This window comes from Schistocerca americana, chromosome 3, assembly GCF_021461395.2.
Source record: "Schistocerca americana isolate TAMUIC-IGC-003095 chromosome 3, iqSchAmer2.1, whole genome shotgun sequence".
Lineage (NCBI taxonomy): Eukaryota > Metazoa > Arthropoda > Insecta > Orthoptera > Acrididae > Schistocerca > Schistocerca americana.
The window spans coordinates 611,486,214-611,499,849 of record NC_060121.1 but is presented as its reverse complement, the minus strand read 5'-3'; the positions used below and the strand labels follow the sequence as shown (position 1 = coordinate 611,499,849).

General features: G+C 41.2%; 1 protein-coding gene across 1 annotated transcript in view; it reads right to left on the bottom strand.

Moving 5' to 3' along the window:
* Positions 1–13,636, bottom strand: part of LOC124607026 (26S proteasome non-ATPase regulatory subunit 6-like) — a 190,724-nt gene that overhangs the window by 67,493 nt on the left and 109,595 nt on the right. The window contains exons 4-5 of the mRNA XM_047139191.1: positions 5,597–5,742; positions 5,292–5,511 (exon numbers count right to left, since the gene is read on the bottom strand). Coding sequence (XP_046995147.1) covers positions 5,292–5,511; positions 5,597–5,742 — 366 coding nt within the window. The remainder of the gene's footprint in view (positions 1–5,291; positions 5,512–5,596; positions 5,743–13,636) is intronic.

Below are 13,636 nucleotides of genomic sequence, written 5' to 3'. Positions count from 1 at the left end.
ACCCACTGCTCGGCCTAAGTTTTTTCGGTCTCGGCCCATTCCTGTGGCCCTTCGTGAACGGGTAAAACGGGAGTTGGATCGTCTCACTACTTCAGGGGTGTTGCTTCCTGTCACTTCCAGTGAGTGGTCCTCTCCTGTCGTTGTAGTTGCTAAGCCCAATGGTGATGTTTGTCTCTGTGGCAATCTCAAAGCCACTGTAAATGCTCAATGCCTCATCGACACTTACCCTATGCCCCATCCTAAAGAATTGTTCACTAAACTCGCTGGAGGACAGTATTTTTCTAAAATTGACCTGTTAGAAGCTTATCATCAACTTCCTCTTGACGCTGCTTCCCGGCAGTTTCTGGTCCTTAACACGCCTTTCGGCCTCTATCAATACCAACGCTTGCCATTCGGGGTTGCTAGCGCCCCTGCTCTCTTTCAGCGATTCTTGGAACAATTATTGCTCCCTGTCCCTGGATGTATCAATTACATGGACGACATTGTTGTCACTGGCTCCACCACTGAAGAACATCTTCAAAATCTCCGCACACTTTTTAATGTCTTACAGACTGCCGGTCTTAAGTGTAATCTTCAGAAATCACAATTTTTTCAGGCCTCTATCACGTACTTGGGGTTTCAACTCTCTCGGGATGGTATTCGTCCGCTTCAACAAACTGTCGCTACAATCGATGCCCTTCCTCGCCCTACATCTGTTAAGCAACTGCAGGCCTTCTTGGGGAAAATAGCATACTATCACAAGTTTTTACCATCTGCGGCGTCAGTGGCTCAGCCGTTGCATTGCCTGTTGCATAAAAACGTGCCTTTTCACTGGTCCGCGTCATGTGACGCGGCTTTCCAGAAATTAAAGACTATGCTGAAACAGGCCCCGTGCCTGGCTACTTATTGACCTGGCCAACATCTTGTTCTTGCCACAGACGCCTCTCAATACGGGGTTGGGGCAGTCCTTGCGCACCGTTTTTCTGATGGTTCGGAACAACCCATTGCTTATGCCTCCAAAACACTCACGGATGCCCAACAAAAGTATTCTCAAATTGAGAAAGAAGCTTTGGCCATCATTTATGCTCTTCATAAGTTTGGTGTTTTTCTCTATGGCTCAAAATTTCATCTTGTTACGGATCACAAACCACTTGTTTCCTTGTTCCATCCATCAACGTCACTTCCCGACAAGGCTGCACACCGCCTCCAGTGTTGGGCTCTTTACTTGTCCCGTTTCAATTATGAGATTCATTTCCGGCCAACGGCTCAACATGCGAATGCTGATGCTTTGTCTCGCCTTCCCATGGGTCCTGATCAGGCATTCGATAGGGACAAACTTTTGTATTTCCACCTGGATGTTGCCGAGCAGCGGGTTGTGGACGGGTTCCCCATCACTGGGGACAGGCTGGCGGCTGCTACGGGTTCTGACCCTACCCTCTCCCGGGTTTTACGCTGTATTCAGAAGGGTTGGCCAGATCGCCCGTCCACTAAGACTTCTGATCCGTTGCGGAACTACTACACTTTGTGCTACCGCCTCATGGCTAGGGATGGTGTTATCCTCCTCTCCACTGACAATGCTTCGCTGCGTGTTGTGGTCCCTGCGTCTTTGCGTGCTTCGGTCTTGCGCCTCCTTCACCAGGGGCACTGGGGTGTGTCTCGCACAAAATCTCTGGTGCGCCGTCATGTGTACTGGCCTGGCATCGACTCTGAAATAGCACACATGGTCGCTGCCTGCGGCCCTTGTGCGTCACAGGCCGCTGCCCCAAAGTCATCTTTGTCACCGTGGCCTTCGCCTGAGAAGCCCTGGGAGCGCATTCATGCTGATTTTGCAGGACCCTTTTTATGTACTTATTGGCTCCTCGTAATTGACGCCTACTCTAACTTTCCTTTCATTGTCCGTTGCACGTCACCTACCACCGCGGCAACCACCAGTGCTCTCGCCCACATTTTTTCTTTGGAAGGCCTCCCCTCTACTCTTGTTACTGATAATGGTCCGCAATTTGCCTCTTCCGACTTTGCGGATTTTTGTGCTCATCACGGCGTTACGCATGTCACGGCCCAGCCATTCCATCCACAATCCAACGGTGAGGCTGAACGACTGGTCCGCACATTTAAGGCTCAGATGCGGAAACTTCTGACTTCTTCTGCTGCTGATGATGTGCTTCTCCAGTTCCTGGCGTCTTACCGTTTCACCCCCATGGGCGATCACAGCCCGGCTGAGCTCTTACATGGCCGACAGCCCCGCACGCTACTTCATCTTCTGCGGCCTCCCACCTCATGGCCGCGAGTGCCTTCACTTGGCCGGTTCACCGCCGACGACCTCGTCTGGGTACGGGGATATGGCAGGCGGCCAAAATGGAGCCCGGGCCGCATCTTAAGACACCGTGGCAGACGCCTGTATGAAATCCAGACGGACACGGGTGTTGCAGTGCGTCATTCGGACCAGCTTTGGCCTCGGGTGCCAGCAACGCCTGTTCCGAATGCCGCCACACCACCTTTGGCTCTACCTGATGCTCGGGATCTTGGCATCTCTCAATACCCACAACACAGCCCTCTCACCGTCATCGCGATGCCAGCACCAGAACGGACGCCACCAGGAGACGTGCCCATGCAGGAACCGGAGGACCATCCTCTGTCAGAGTACATCTACTCGCCTCCTCCTCCAACGGACGCTGACACATCACCCATGTCTCCTGTCATATCAACTGGACTTGCCGCAACGGGCAGATTGGTGCATGGGGCCCCAGCAGATTCGACCCCTACGTCTCCTGTCATCTCGACCCGTTATCATCGGGGACACTTCCGTCCGTACGGGAAGCCTCCTCCTCGAGACTTCACGGCAAGTCAAACAACGCCTATGGACGTTAGCCATCTCCAGGACACCTCCATCAAGACCAGTGCAACAATTTCAAAGGGGGGAAAAGTGTTGTGACTCGCCGATCATTCAAAGTGCCACCACGCAATTACGCACGTCCTCTACGTGCGGCGCTGTCTGCCAGCCATGCAGCAGCTGCGCCACCTAAGTGGCCAGCCGAGCAGCGGCCGCTAGACTGAGACTCAGTGCTTATTCGAACGCTAACGTGTACACATGTCAACTTACTCTGTGATTTATATGTGTTGTTGTGTCGTTCCTAAATATATGTGTTAAACTTGAAGTTCTAACAATTTTATATTACGCTATGATGAACGTTAGTTACTAGGGTGTGTGTTTAATCATTCTCAGAAATAAAGAAGGTACCAACACAGATCCCCGTGGAACAAAATCCCTGTGGAATAAAATACATTGATTTGCTCCATGCTAGATCTCCATTTACATTACAGACACTTGCGCGTCAATGGGGATGAAATGATGATGATTAGGACAACACAACACCCAGTCCCTTAGTGAAGAAAATTTGTGCCGGACCAGGACTTGAAACTGGACTTCCCGCTTATTGCGAGCGGTCGCCTCACCATTTGGCTATTCAGCACAAATTTTCATTGTCATCATTCCACTCTACAGCTGATGGTAGTCATTATTTGCAATTGCAAATTCATCTGATGTGTTTAGTAACAGCTGTGGTCGCTGCAGTGCATCGTCATCAGAATAACACCAGCACTGCAATATCGTATTTACTTGTCGATACCGGGCATGCGACTTTCAAGCACAACGTCAGATCTGTACAGGAATACACATAATGGATATGCGAGTATAGATCGTAGACGCACTGGTGACGACATATGAAAGTTTGGGTCTGACCGTGAGTCGTGCACAGATAGCCAAATGTAAAGCAACAACTCGCGATAAGTGGGAAACTCTGGTTCGAGTCCCGAACCGGCACAAATTTCCATTGTCATCATTCCATATAGCTAATGACAGTCATTATTTGCAACTGCAAATACATCTGATGTGTTTAGTAACAGCTGTGGTCACCACAGGCATCGTCATCAGAATAACACCAGTACTACAATATTGTTGTTGACACTGTGATCTGTATCTGATGTACTTCAATGTCTTCAAGGATTCTAAGCAGCAATTCAGGCTTCAAATGGGCTCTTTATGGCATTAAATAGCAAATTACACAACAATAAGATAACTTGGACCAATAAAATGCAATACAATACAAACTGCACGAAGACACTACATTCAGTTCAAAACAAAAGTGTTAATAGAATTGAGGCATTATGGGTCTACCATAATCCACTTTTGTAATTAAAATCACATGCTTTTCTTATAAGGACACCATAATGTGGAAAAATCCTGACAATTATTTATAGTGATTGCTCTCTTTTCTCTTTCGATTTTTTTCTTTTTCTGCTTGTGCTTCATTTTTGGACACTGATGAAATACTCAGTCTGAGAATGCTAGGTGATATTATTAAAAAACATTGTCTCTGATCATACGTTGTCAAGCACAACACACACACTGAAGAAGCCAATGACCAGAAATGAGCAGATTTCAAATGGAGGCACCACCTATAATCATACATTTAACTAATAAATAAATATTTAGGAATACAAATCCCTGGGAGGTACGTATGTGAAAGGAGTTCTCTCTCTCTCTCTCTCTCTCTCTCTCTCTCTCTCTATTCCTGATTATGAGGTAATGGAGGAAAGAGATACAAGCTGTTTCAATATTATGGTGCTGGAAAATTTTAAACTTTATTTAATTTATTATTTATAAAAATTATTTAATTTTAAACTGAAGATGAGCTCAGAAGAATAAAATTAAATTATTAACAGTAATTATAATAAAAATAAAATTTTATAAACTGCAGTTTCTACAACAACAGTAAAGCAAACAACAACAATAGGAAATAACATAATTTTAGCATGGAACATAAATGAACATTTCGACCAAATTTTGAAAAATTTATTTAGAACAAACTTTTCTGTAAAGACTGTCTTTGGGGTGAAATAAATGTTTATACTTTTTGCCTTCCCTATGAACTACTCTGCTAGCTTACACACATATAAACAGCAGCCTGCATAAATATAAATTTATGAATTAACGCAAGATACATGAAGCTAACTTTTAGATCATTGTACAGTAACTGTGCAAAGATAAAAGTTATTTCAAAAAATGTCTAATCAATTTCCATCCTGACCAACTAATAAATTTATTTAGTTCATGCACTGCAACTATTTATATCTTCTGAACGCATTCAGAATATCTGTATGCTTCCTTTAATAAGAACTCTTGTATCAGCGTGGCAAGTTTTAGATGCAGAAATCATGCCTTATTAGCAAGACAAATGAGCATGTCCATATAAGGATTGTTCATTTTGGTATGAATGATTAATTAGAATTTGAACTGCTATTACAGAGCTTACCTTCTCCTTAAGTTCATTCCGAGGCACAGAGATCACACCCATTAGTACAATGTAACGGATAAACTCATGATAATCCATCAATTCATAACAAGTGAAAGTTAAACTTGAGTCCAAAAATGAGTTAGCAGCACTTTTAAAATCTCTTTTCATCATAGAATATATTCCTTTGTAAACTTTCATCCGGTTGCGATGTTCCCAACTGTCACCTTCTTCAATTAAGCTTTGAAAATGATGGAAGACATTTAAAAGTGACAAAAATTTTGTAAGCAAATTTATTTACACTTTAAGCAGTTATGGGAGTTTACCTTTCTGCTTTGTCAATGTTTCTTGTAATCAGGTCATGATCCCAATAGAAAAAGCCAATTCTAATTAAATAAAACACAATTTCCAACCGCTGGCCAAGAGATACAGTTTTGTCATATGTGATTTGAAAATTTTTCACTGCTTCATCCTGAAAATGATGACTGAATAAAGTAGCGACCATGTAATGTAATAATTTTTACAAACTACAATATTTGCTCAATTACATTTGTTAAAGCTTTAGATACTGGCTCTACATATGTGTTACAGATGTAATTCATTTCTACAGGTCTTTTTCCATTATTTACTACAAAATATATACTGACCATTTCTTTTGAAGCACCTTTCCTTTCAGCTACATCACTGTTACAAGAACTACACAAAAAAAAAAAAAAAAACAATTTAAATAGAATCAATATTGCCCTTTTCTTCACAATTGGAATTATATTAGTATCTACACAATATTTAAAATAACTTGAGGACTAACATTTCAGGAGTATCTCATGGATGTGCAGAGCAGAATTGAACACTGAACACACTCTTAATTTGACATTTCATCCAGTTTCTTCAAAGATATACATCAACCAACACACAGTGGAGGAACTGTATCAATCTTATGAAAGAGTTGTAGTGTGTTTCAATTTTTTTTTATTTCCGGTAACATGTTTTTAAAGAATACGACATGCTTACATAAATATATTTCTTGACAACATTATAGTTCAGCATTCAGTAAAACATTTCCATAACTGAACTTACATGAATACACTGTGCAAATGAAATATCAAGAATAAATCATATTTTTACTCATTTCAACTTTCAGCTGTCTACTGATTCTGAGAGCACCATTTAATATGGGATAATTTGAGTTAAACGTAGCAAATAACACACTGTTTACGCTCGCAAAATCTAAGCAGGCTCTTCTTCAGTTTCATTACAAGAAACAAATCATTAGTTTTATTATTAATGTATTTTCACATTTTTGGGGTTGTCACAAGTTTCCCCAATGAAATTTCCTGATTTCCAGAAAAGTTTTAGCATTTTTCCCTGACAAATTTTGAGATCTCAAGGGCAAGTTAAGATGTGACAAACTGTCTTTGCAGTTATGATAAAAGAAGCAATAGTGCTAACAAGAAATATCTAAACAAAACTTGCAAGCAGATGGCGTTTCCTGATGTGAGCAAAAGTATTTAGCACTAACATCAACATCTTTTGTAATGAAGTTTTTAGATGGAGAAAGCAAGCCAAATGGTATACGTGTTTCATTAAGACCACTGATGTTATTTATTTCAATAAAACAAAACATTTGGTGACAAAAATACACATTTCCTTGGAGACACAAGACAGATTTAAAATACCTGACTTCAGAAATAACATTAGAAAAAAGTAGGCCTCTTGAAAGAAGTGTGTAAGGCAGCAAGAATTATGTAAACCAACACTGTAGGTGACCACCAATAAAATGTTGGTTCTACTATGTTCGTTTTTGTCGGTTATTTTTCACTGTGTTATATCTACTATTTCACAAGTACTGTGTGATTTTTCTTTCAAGAAATATATGAGTACATAGCACACAAACCACCAGTGACTGCAAAACATTTCTTCTTCTTACCGTCCATACTTTCTAAGATGTTAAACTACTTTTGAAGTACCAAAATGTACTAGAACAAATAAAATATCTATAACCACCACACTGTACAATGTACTTGTAGTAAGACAGTTGCAATTCCTGAAATCCATCGCCCATGGCCTCTGGACTGCTGAGAAGCAGCACAGTCCTGGGTCCATGGATAAACCACGGAAATCTACTGCATTATGCCACACACAAACAGAGCCGGCCTGCAGGCAGATCAGTGGGACTAGATCTGATGAGCAGGGCCTGCATATTAGTGGGAACCGAATGGCTTCAGATCGGCAGGCCCCATCCATTACAATCTATGCAACAGATAGCTTGTTCAAATACTCTGAGAACTAAATTTCTAGCCATAGCTTTTGACAGGAAAAAAAAAGAAAAGGCCAATGAAAGAAGAATATCATTGTGTGTTGGGAACACTGAATTTATCATAGCTTTATGTAAGTGGAGTTTTATGGGATTCTTTTTCATCAATCATGTGGCACATGTTCACTTCTTGGGCCAGATAGATACTTGCTTTGGGCCGCACAAATCCTGTCAGCTGGGGACTGGACATCCCTGATTTACACAGTACAAACATTCAGGGGTCCAGACCACCCACAAATTTAGGACTCAATCCAGTGTATAATTCTGGAAACATCCCCCAGGCTGTGGCTAAGCCATGTCTCCGCATTATCCTTTCTTTCTGGAGTGCTAGTCCTGCAAGGTTCGCAGGAGAGCTTCTGTAAAGTTTGGAAGGTAGGAGACGAGGTACTGGCAGAAGTAAGGCTGTGAGTACCGGGCGTGAGTCGTGCTTCGGTAGCTCAGATGGTAGAGCACTTGCCCGCGAAAGGCAAAGGTCCCGAGTTCGAGTCTCGGTCGGGCACACAGTTTTAATCTGCCAGGAAGTTTCATATCAGTGCACACTCCGCTGCAGAGTGAAAATCTCATTCTGGAAACAGGAAGTACATTTAAACCATAAAAAGAATTTTTAAGCTGCATACATATTCATTCTCATCTAGCATCACACCTTGCGGCACTGACATTTAAATTTCCTCATTTAGTTTTCCATATAAAAACTCAAGTTTTTACACTGAACTGCAACATTTCAAAATCTTCTTACTCTGAAATCACAAGTAAAGTGAGTAGTGAGTGGTATCTTCTCACAACTAATGAGAAAGTTTTGTTGTAGTCCAATCCAAACAATTGAGTAAAGCCTTGAGTGACAAGTTGAACTTTATGTTTGGGCCATTCTTCAGTTTTTGATGCTTGAATTTGGAAAATCCACTTTGAGTCTGTTGGCTGATGGGTCTCTTTTGGCATGATGACAGAGAAGTTTCATTCATTTGATGCACTTTGAATTCATTTCTATTTTACTCTTTTCTATTTTATCTGTCTAGATCCAAGTTTGCCTCTTCAAATATGTTTGGTTCTAGACAATCTACATAGTTCACGTCATATCTGGCTGGATGTTTAATCTGGCTCCTGTCACATAGCCTGTAAGACTGCTGCTGAGCTTTGAGTGGTTATTTGTGGTCTTGACCCACCTCTCCTTGTGCTATTTCTCATCTTCAGCTGGTGGCTCAATATCATGTTCTCCATCTTTGCCTTCAGATTCTTCTTTGTTTGAATCTAAAATAGGGAACAAATTATGTAAACTGACACAATCCTGCTTCAAAAACACGTTTATGGATGGTCAGGATTCCCTCACAGAAATTCATGCTGTGGAATTCGATGATATTCTTGTTTTCTGGACCAAAAAGTTTTTAATTGCAAGATTCTCTCTGATATCTGAACACAATAATTGATTTTCTTGGTCTTTGAATCCAACTTCTGGGAGAATAATTTAGAAATACGGCTGAATGCTTCTGTTCTGAAAGTTTCCAAGTGTAAGATTTGCGGTTTTCTGCCTGACCATAATTTATATGGTATTGTGTTTCTTTTCAATTGCAGTCCAATTCAATATATTGTATAAACAGTGGTATTAGCTGCCTCCACTCACAAAATTTTTGGAAAACTCCCTGCAATGATCAGGGTCCTCTAAGACTCAATAATTGTCCTGTTTCCACACTCTACAGTCCCGTTTTGTTGAGGAGTATGTGGTGCCACTGTCTTGAGTCCTCTTGATGTTCTTCTTCAAGTGTTCCATGCCTCAATCAACCGAGATGGTCTCTGTACTTTCAGGCACCCTGTTCAACATCATCTCAAATTTCTTGGAATGATCAAAAATGTCAGATTTACTTCTCAAGAAACAGGTGCGACAGAAACCAGATGTGTCATCTGTTGAATGCTACAAAATACTTTGCACCACTGAGTGATCTGACCTGCACTGGTCTGCATTCACTGCTGTGTATAAAAGCACCAATTTCCAAATTCCTTGCTTCAATTTTCTCATTAAAAGGTAAGACTTTCCATACTGACACACTTCACAAAAGAATGACGCTGCTTCAGACATGCTTATTTCCTTGATAAGATCTGTTTTGAGGTTATTCACCATTGACAAATTCGCTTCACATAGGTATTTGATACAAAAAACATTCTGCAAATCAGCTCTCTTGTTTTATTCCTTGGTCAATGACACATCCATCACGAGAGACATTTGCAAACTTGTCTACAAAGCTCAACTCAAAACCATTCATTGTACAAACACAGACAGAAAACAATACTTCATTTTGTGACACACAATACATCATCAATCTGTCCATCTGTCCATCTACCCAACAACCCTTTACAAATTTCTTTATTTTAATTGTTCTAATTCTCTTCGCTTCTCATTTAGTGTTATCTGCAAAAGAAATTGCAATGTTCTGACATTCACGAATTTCACTGAACCATTCCTGCCAAAAAGTGATGTGCCACAATTCACCTTCAGCAAATAGCTTCAAGTGCACAGCTATCTGATAAGAAATTCTGTAGCCAATTCTCACATGAGTCTCTTCCCAGGGTGACCAACATCCCACAAATAACTGAAATATTTTTATCAGTAGCACGAGCTCTCAAAACTGACATGGTAATTGTTCAAACGAAGCAACTCATCTTATACCTTCCATTGCCACCATATTACAAAGAATACTTTTTATTAAGTGGTAACTTACTTTGTTTGAAAAGCTGTCTTTCACTTCAAGGATTACTGCCTTTATTTCATCGTCAACATATTAGTTGTACTCTGCCGCTTGATTTACTGCATAGTGACATCTTAAATTGAATGTCTATACATGATTTCATACTTTGTGACACACTAAACACTGTGCACTGCAGTCATGTTCAGGGATAAGGTACATATCCTCCCTTGCAGCATTGGAATATGGTAGTGCTGAGGACTTGCTGTTAAGAGTGCTTGCTGCTTCTGTCATGTCTAAATGAACTGATGGGTGGGACTGGCAGCCAACACAGCCCACGCTCTTTCCGTTGCTCTAAAATGTTGCTCTATTTACTTCTCATGGCTCTATACTCCCATCAGCTTTGCTGAAAAGCCCTTGTCCCATTGAAAAAAATTAGAGCCAGGAAGTTCAGGTGATCTCACAGGCCTTGCTTTATGTCCAAAAAATATCAGAAATGTTGTTTATTGACAACCCCATTCACATGAAAGATTGCCTCTTCAGGAGGCACCACATAATTTGTCAGAAATGATTCATCCTGATTAATTACCAGTATGTCCAGTTAAGTTGTGCAGAAATTTCACCTACTTACTTTCTCTCTCAGCTGTAGCTGTTGAGCCATTTGCATCCTATAAGAATTATACTTTAAATCCTGTTTCACAGTCCTCTGTAAAGACCTGCGAGGGATTTAAATGCTGTGGAATGTTAACTGAGGAATCACTACGAGCCTTGTTGCAGAGCTGCATGAATTTGTTGGATATTTTCCAGAATTTGAATTGTAATTTCAGGTCCCTTATGTTTTACAGTGGTTACAGAAGTCATCTCACACCATATGGCAGTCCCTTCCACAACCATGTTGTGAACGGAACGGAATGGCATAGTACGTGGATCCAATTAGATGTAGTAGATGGTGTGAGAACATCTAAATGTTTGCAGCCTGGCCAATCAAATGTTCTATTTCCTATGAGCCACCCTGTATTGACAACACAATATTGTTTAAAAAGAACAGCAACAGCCATTCAGTTAACACAATTTATGTACCAAGGACATCATTGATTAGTATACAGAACTGTGAAACACATATTTTCAATAGGTTGCACAAATATTGAATATTGTTACTGACAAACCACCTCTTTTAAAATGCAAGATGAAGACATATCCCCCCCCCCCCCCCCACCACCACCAAACCCAGAAAACCAACCCTGATTCACTGCAAGAATTTTAAACACACACTCACATGCATACATGGGTGGATGGGAAGGGGGGGGATGAGCTTTACAATTGCCATAGCTTGGAAGATTGAATTTTCTGAGCTGGGTAGCTGTAAGATTATTAGGACTCAAAGGAATTACAGACATTGGTTACAAATGGACTTTGATTTAAATTGATGGGGAAGATTGAAAATTTGTGCTTGACCAATGTTTCAAACCAGGTTCTCCTGCATACTAGGCAGATGTGCTGACCAATGTGCCATCTGTACACAGTAGTCATTGCAATTGCACGGACTAGCTTAGCATGCCTCCTGTCAGACCCAAATTCTCACCCTATCCACAGACTTTGAATATAGCACCTCTTGCCCATTATTATCATGACTTGTAGCATTTCACTGACTCCCATAAGAGTTCAAGCCTGTTCTTTCAGACATCCCCAAAAGAACAGATCCCCAAAAGAACAGATACGACACATACATGTAAGATTATTGCATGTGTTGATTAAAATTCACTTCCTATCAGACAACAGCATCAGGCGTCACTTAAACTAATTCAGCTCCTCATTTTAAAATGTATACTTGACCCTAGAGTGATTGCCACAAAGAGATGGTGGCTATGAAAGTGGGTAGACAGGACTAAATAAAGTCAAAAAGAATATTGCATTAAACAACATTGTTAAAATTTGCTTCTAACAAATTTACAACTATTCATCTTCAGATTTTAAAAATAAGAAAATAAACAACTCCATCAAATATTCAAATGTGAAAAACCTGCAGGGTGTTCACACTGTTGTCTGGTAACAATGGTAAAAACCATGGTTAAATAGTACAAACTAAGTTCTCAGGTTCCCACAGAGGAATGCTAAATGTATTTCTAGCAATGCGGTCTTGTTACAGACGGTGACCATTTGACAATGTTCATTTTCATATGAATAGCAATGGTATCTTAGAAGATCTACTGCACACATTCCAGATGGGAATGGTTGGAAGGGAACAGTGTGGATGTTAATGAGTGTGGCTCTGAAATTCCTCACATGTTAATCCCACAGAATAGCTGACTTTATGAAATAGCACTTTCGGTCATTTGACACCCTGCACGTCTTCAAATCATTTCTGAAGCTTATGCTGCATATAAAAATGTTCACCAAATCATAGGCATATTACCAAATATTAAGAAATTACCACAGTTGATCCTTGTTGTGATGATGATGATGATGATTAAGTCCCATACTCCGTGACAGAGAGTAAGGGAATGATGTGGGAGACCCACACCGCCGTACTAGGCAAGGTCCTAGTGGAGCTGGTTAGCCACTGCCTTCCTCTGACATTAATGGGGATGAATGATGATGATGAAGATGACACAACACCCAGCCATCTCGAGGCAGGGAAAATCCCTGACCCTGCCTGGAATCGAACCCGGGACCTCATGCTCGGGAAGCAAGAACGATACCGCGATACCACGAGCAGCAGACTGTCTAGTGTTATCTAATTTGAAAGTGAGTTAACATTTTCTAAATGTTTGCGAATTGTGTAACTGAGGCGGGATGTGGGTACCAGCCCAGTATTCACCTGGCCGCATATGGGAAACCACCTAAAAAACACGTGCACACGGGCCAGCACACCAGCCATCATCGTAAATTTGCCAGGTGGATTCAACCCTGGGCTGGCGCGCCTCCTGTCTCGGAAACGTGTTAATGCCACGGCTATCAGGGAGGGTTGCTGCATCGAATACAGGTTTTCCCAAGTTACGCAACAGGGTTTCGCAAGAACAAAACATTTAAGAGGGATTAAAAACGTGTTCGGACCCGGACTCTAACCAGTTGTACGTAACAAAAACACATGAATGGACTGTGTTACCTCTGTGATCAGATTGTGTACACACTAAATTTCATTTAAAACACACTGGAATTTAGATACGTAGAAGCTGTCTTACATGAAACTACAGTGTGGCTAGTGATTTGTTGTAGAAGGTACGAGAGTGAGCAGTTCTGCGCTGAGGAGACTATGTTCTGCATTCATTGTTTCATTCACTCAACATGTTGTGTAGATGATGATGATGATGATGATGATGATGATGATGATGATTTGGGTTGAGGGGGCACTCAACACCATGATCATCAGCGCCCTGACA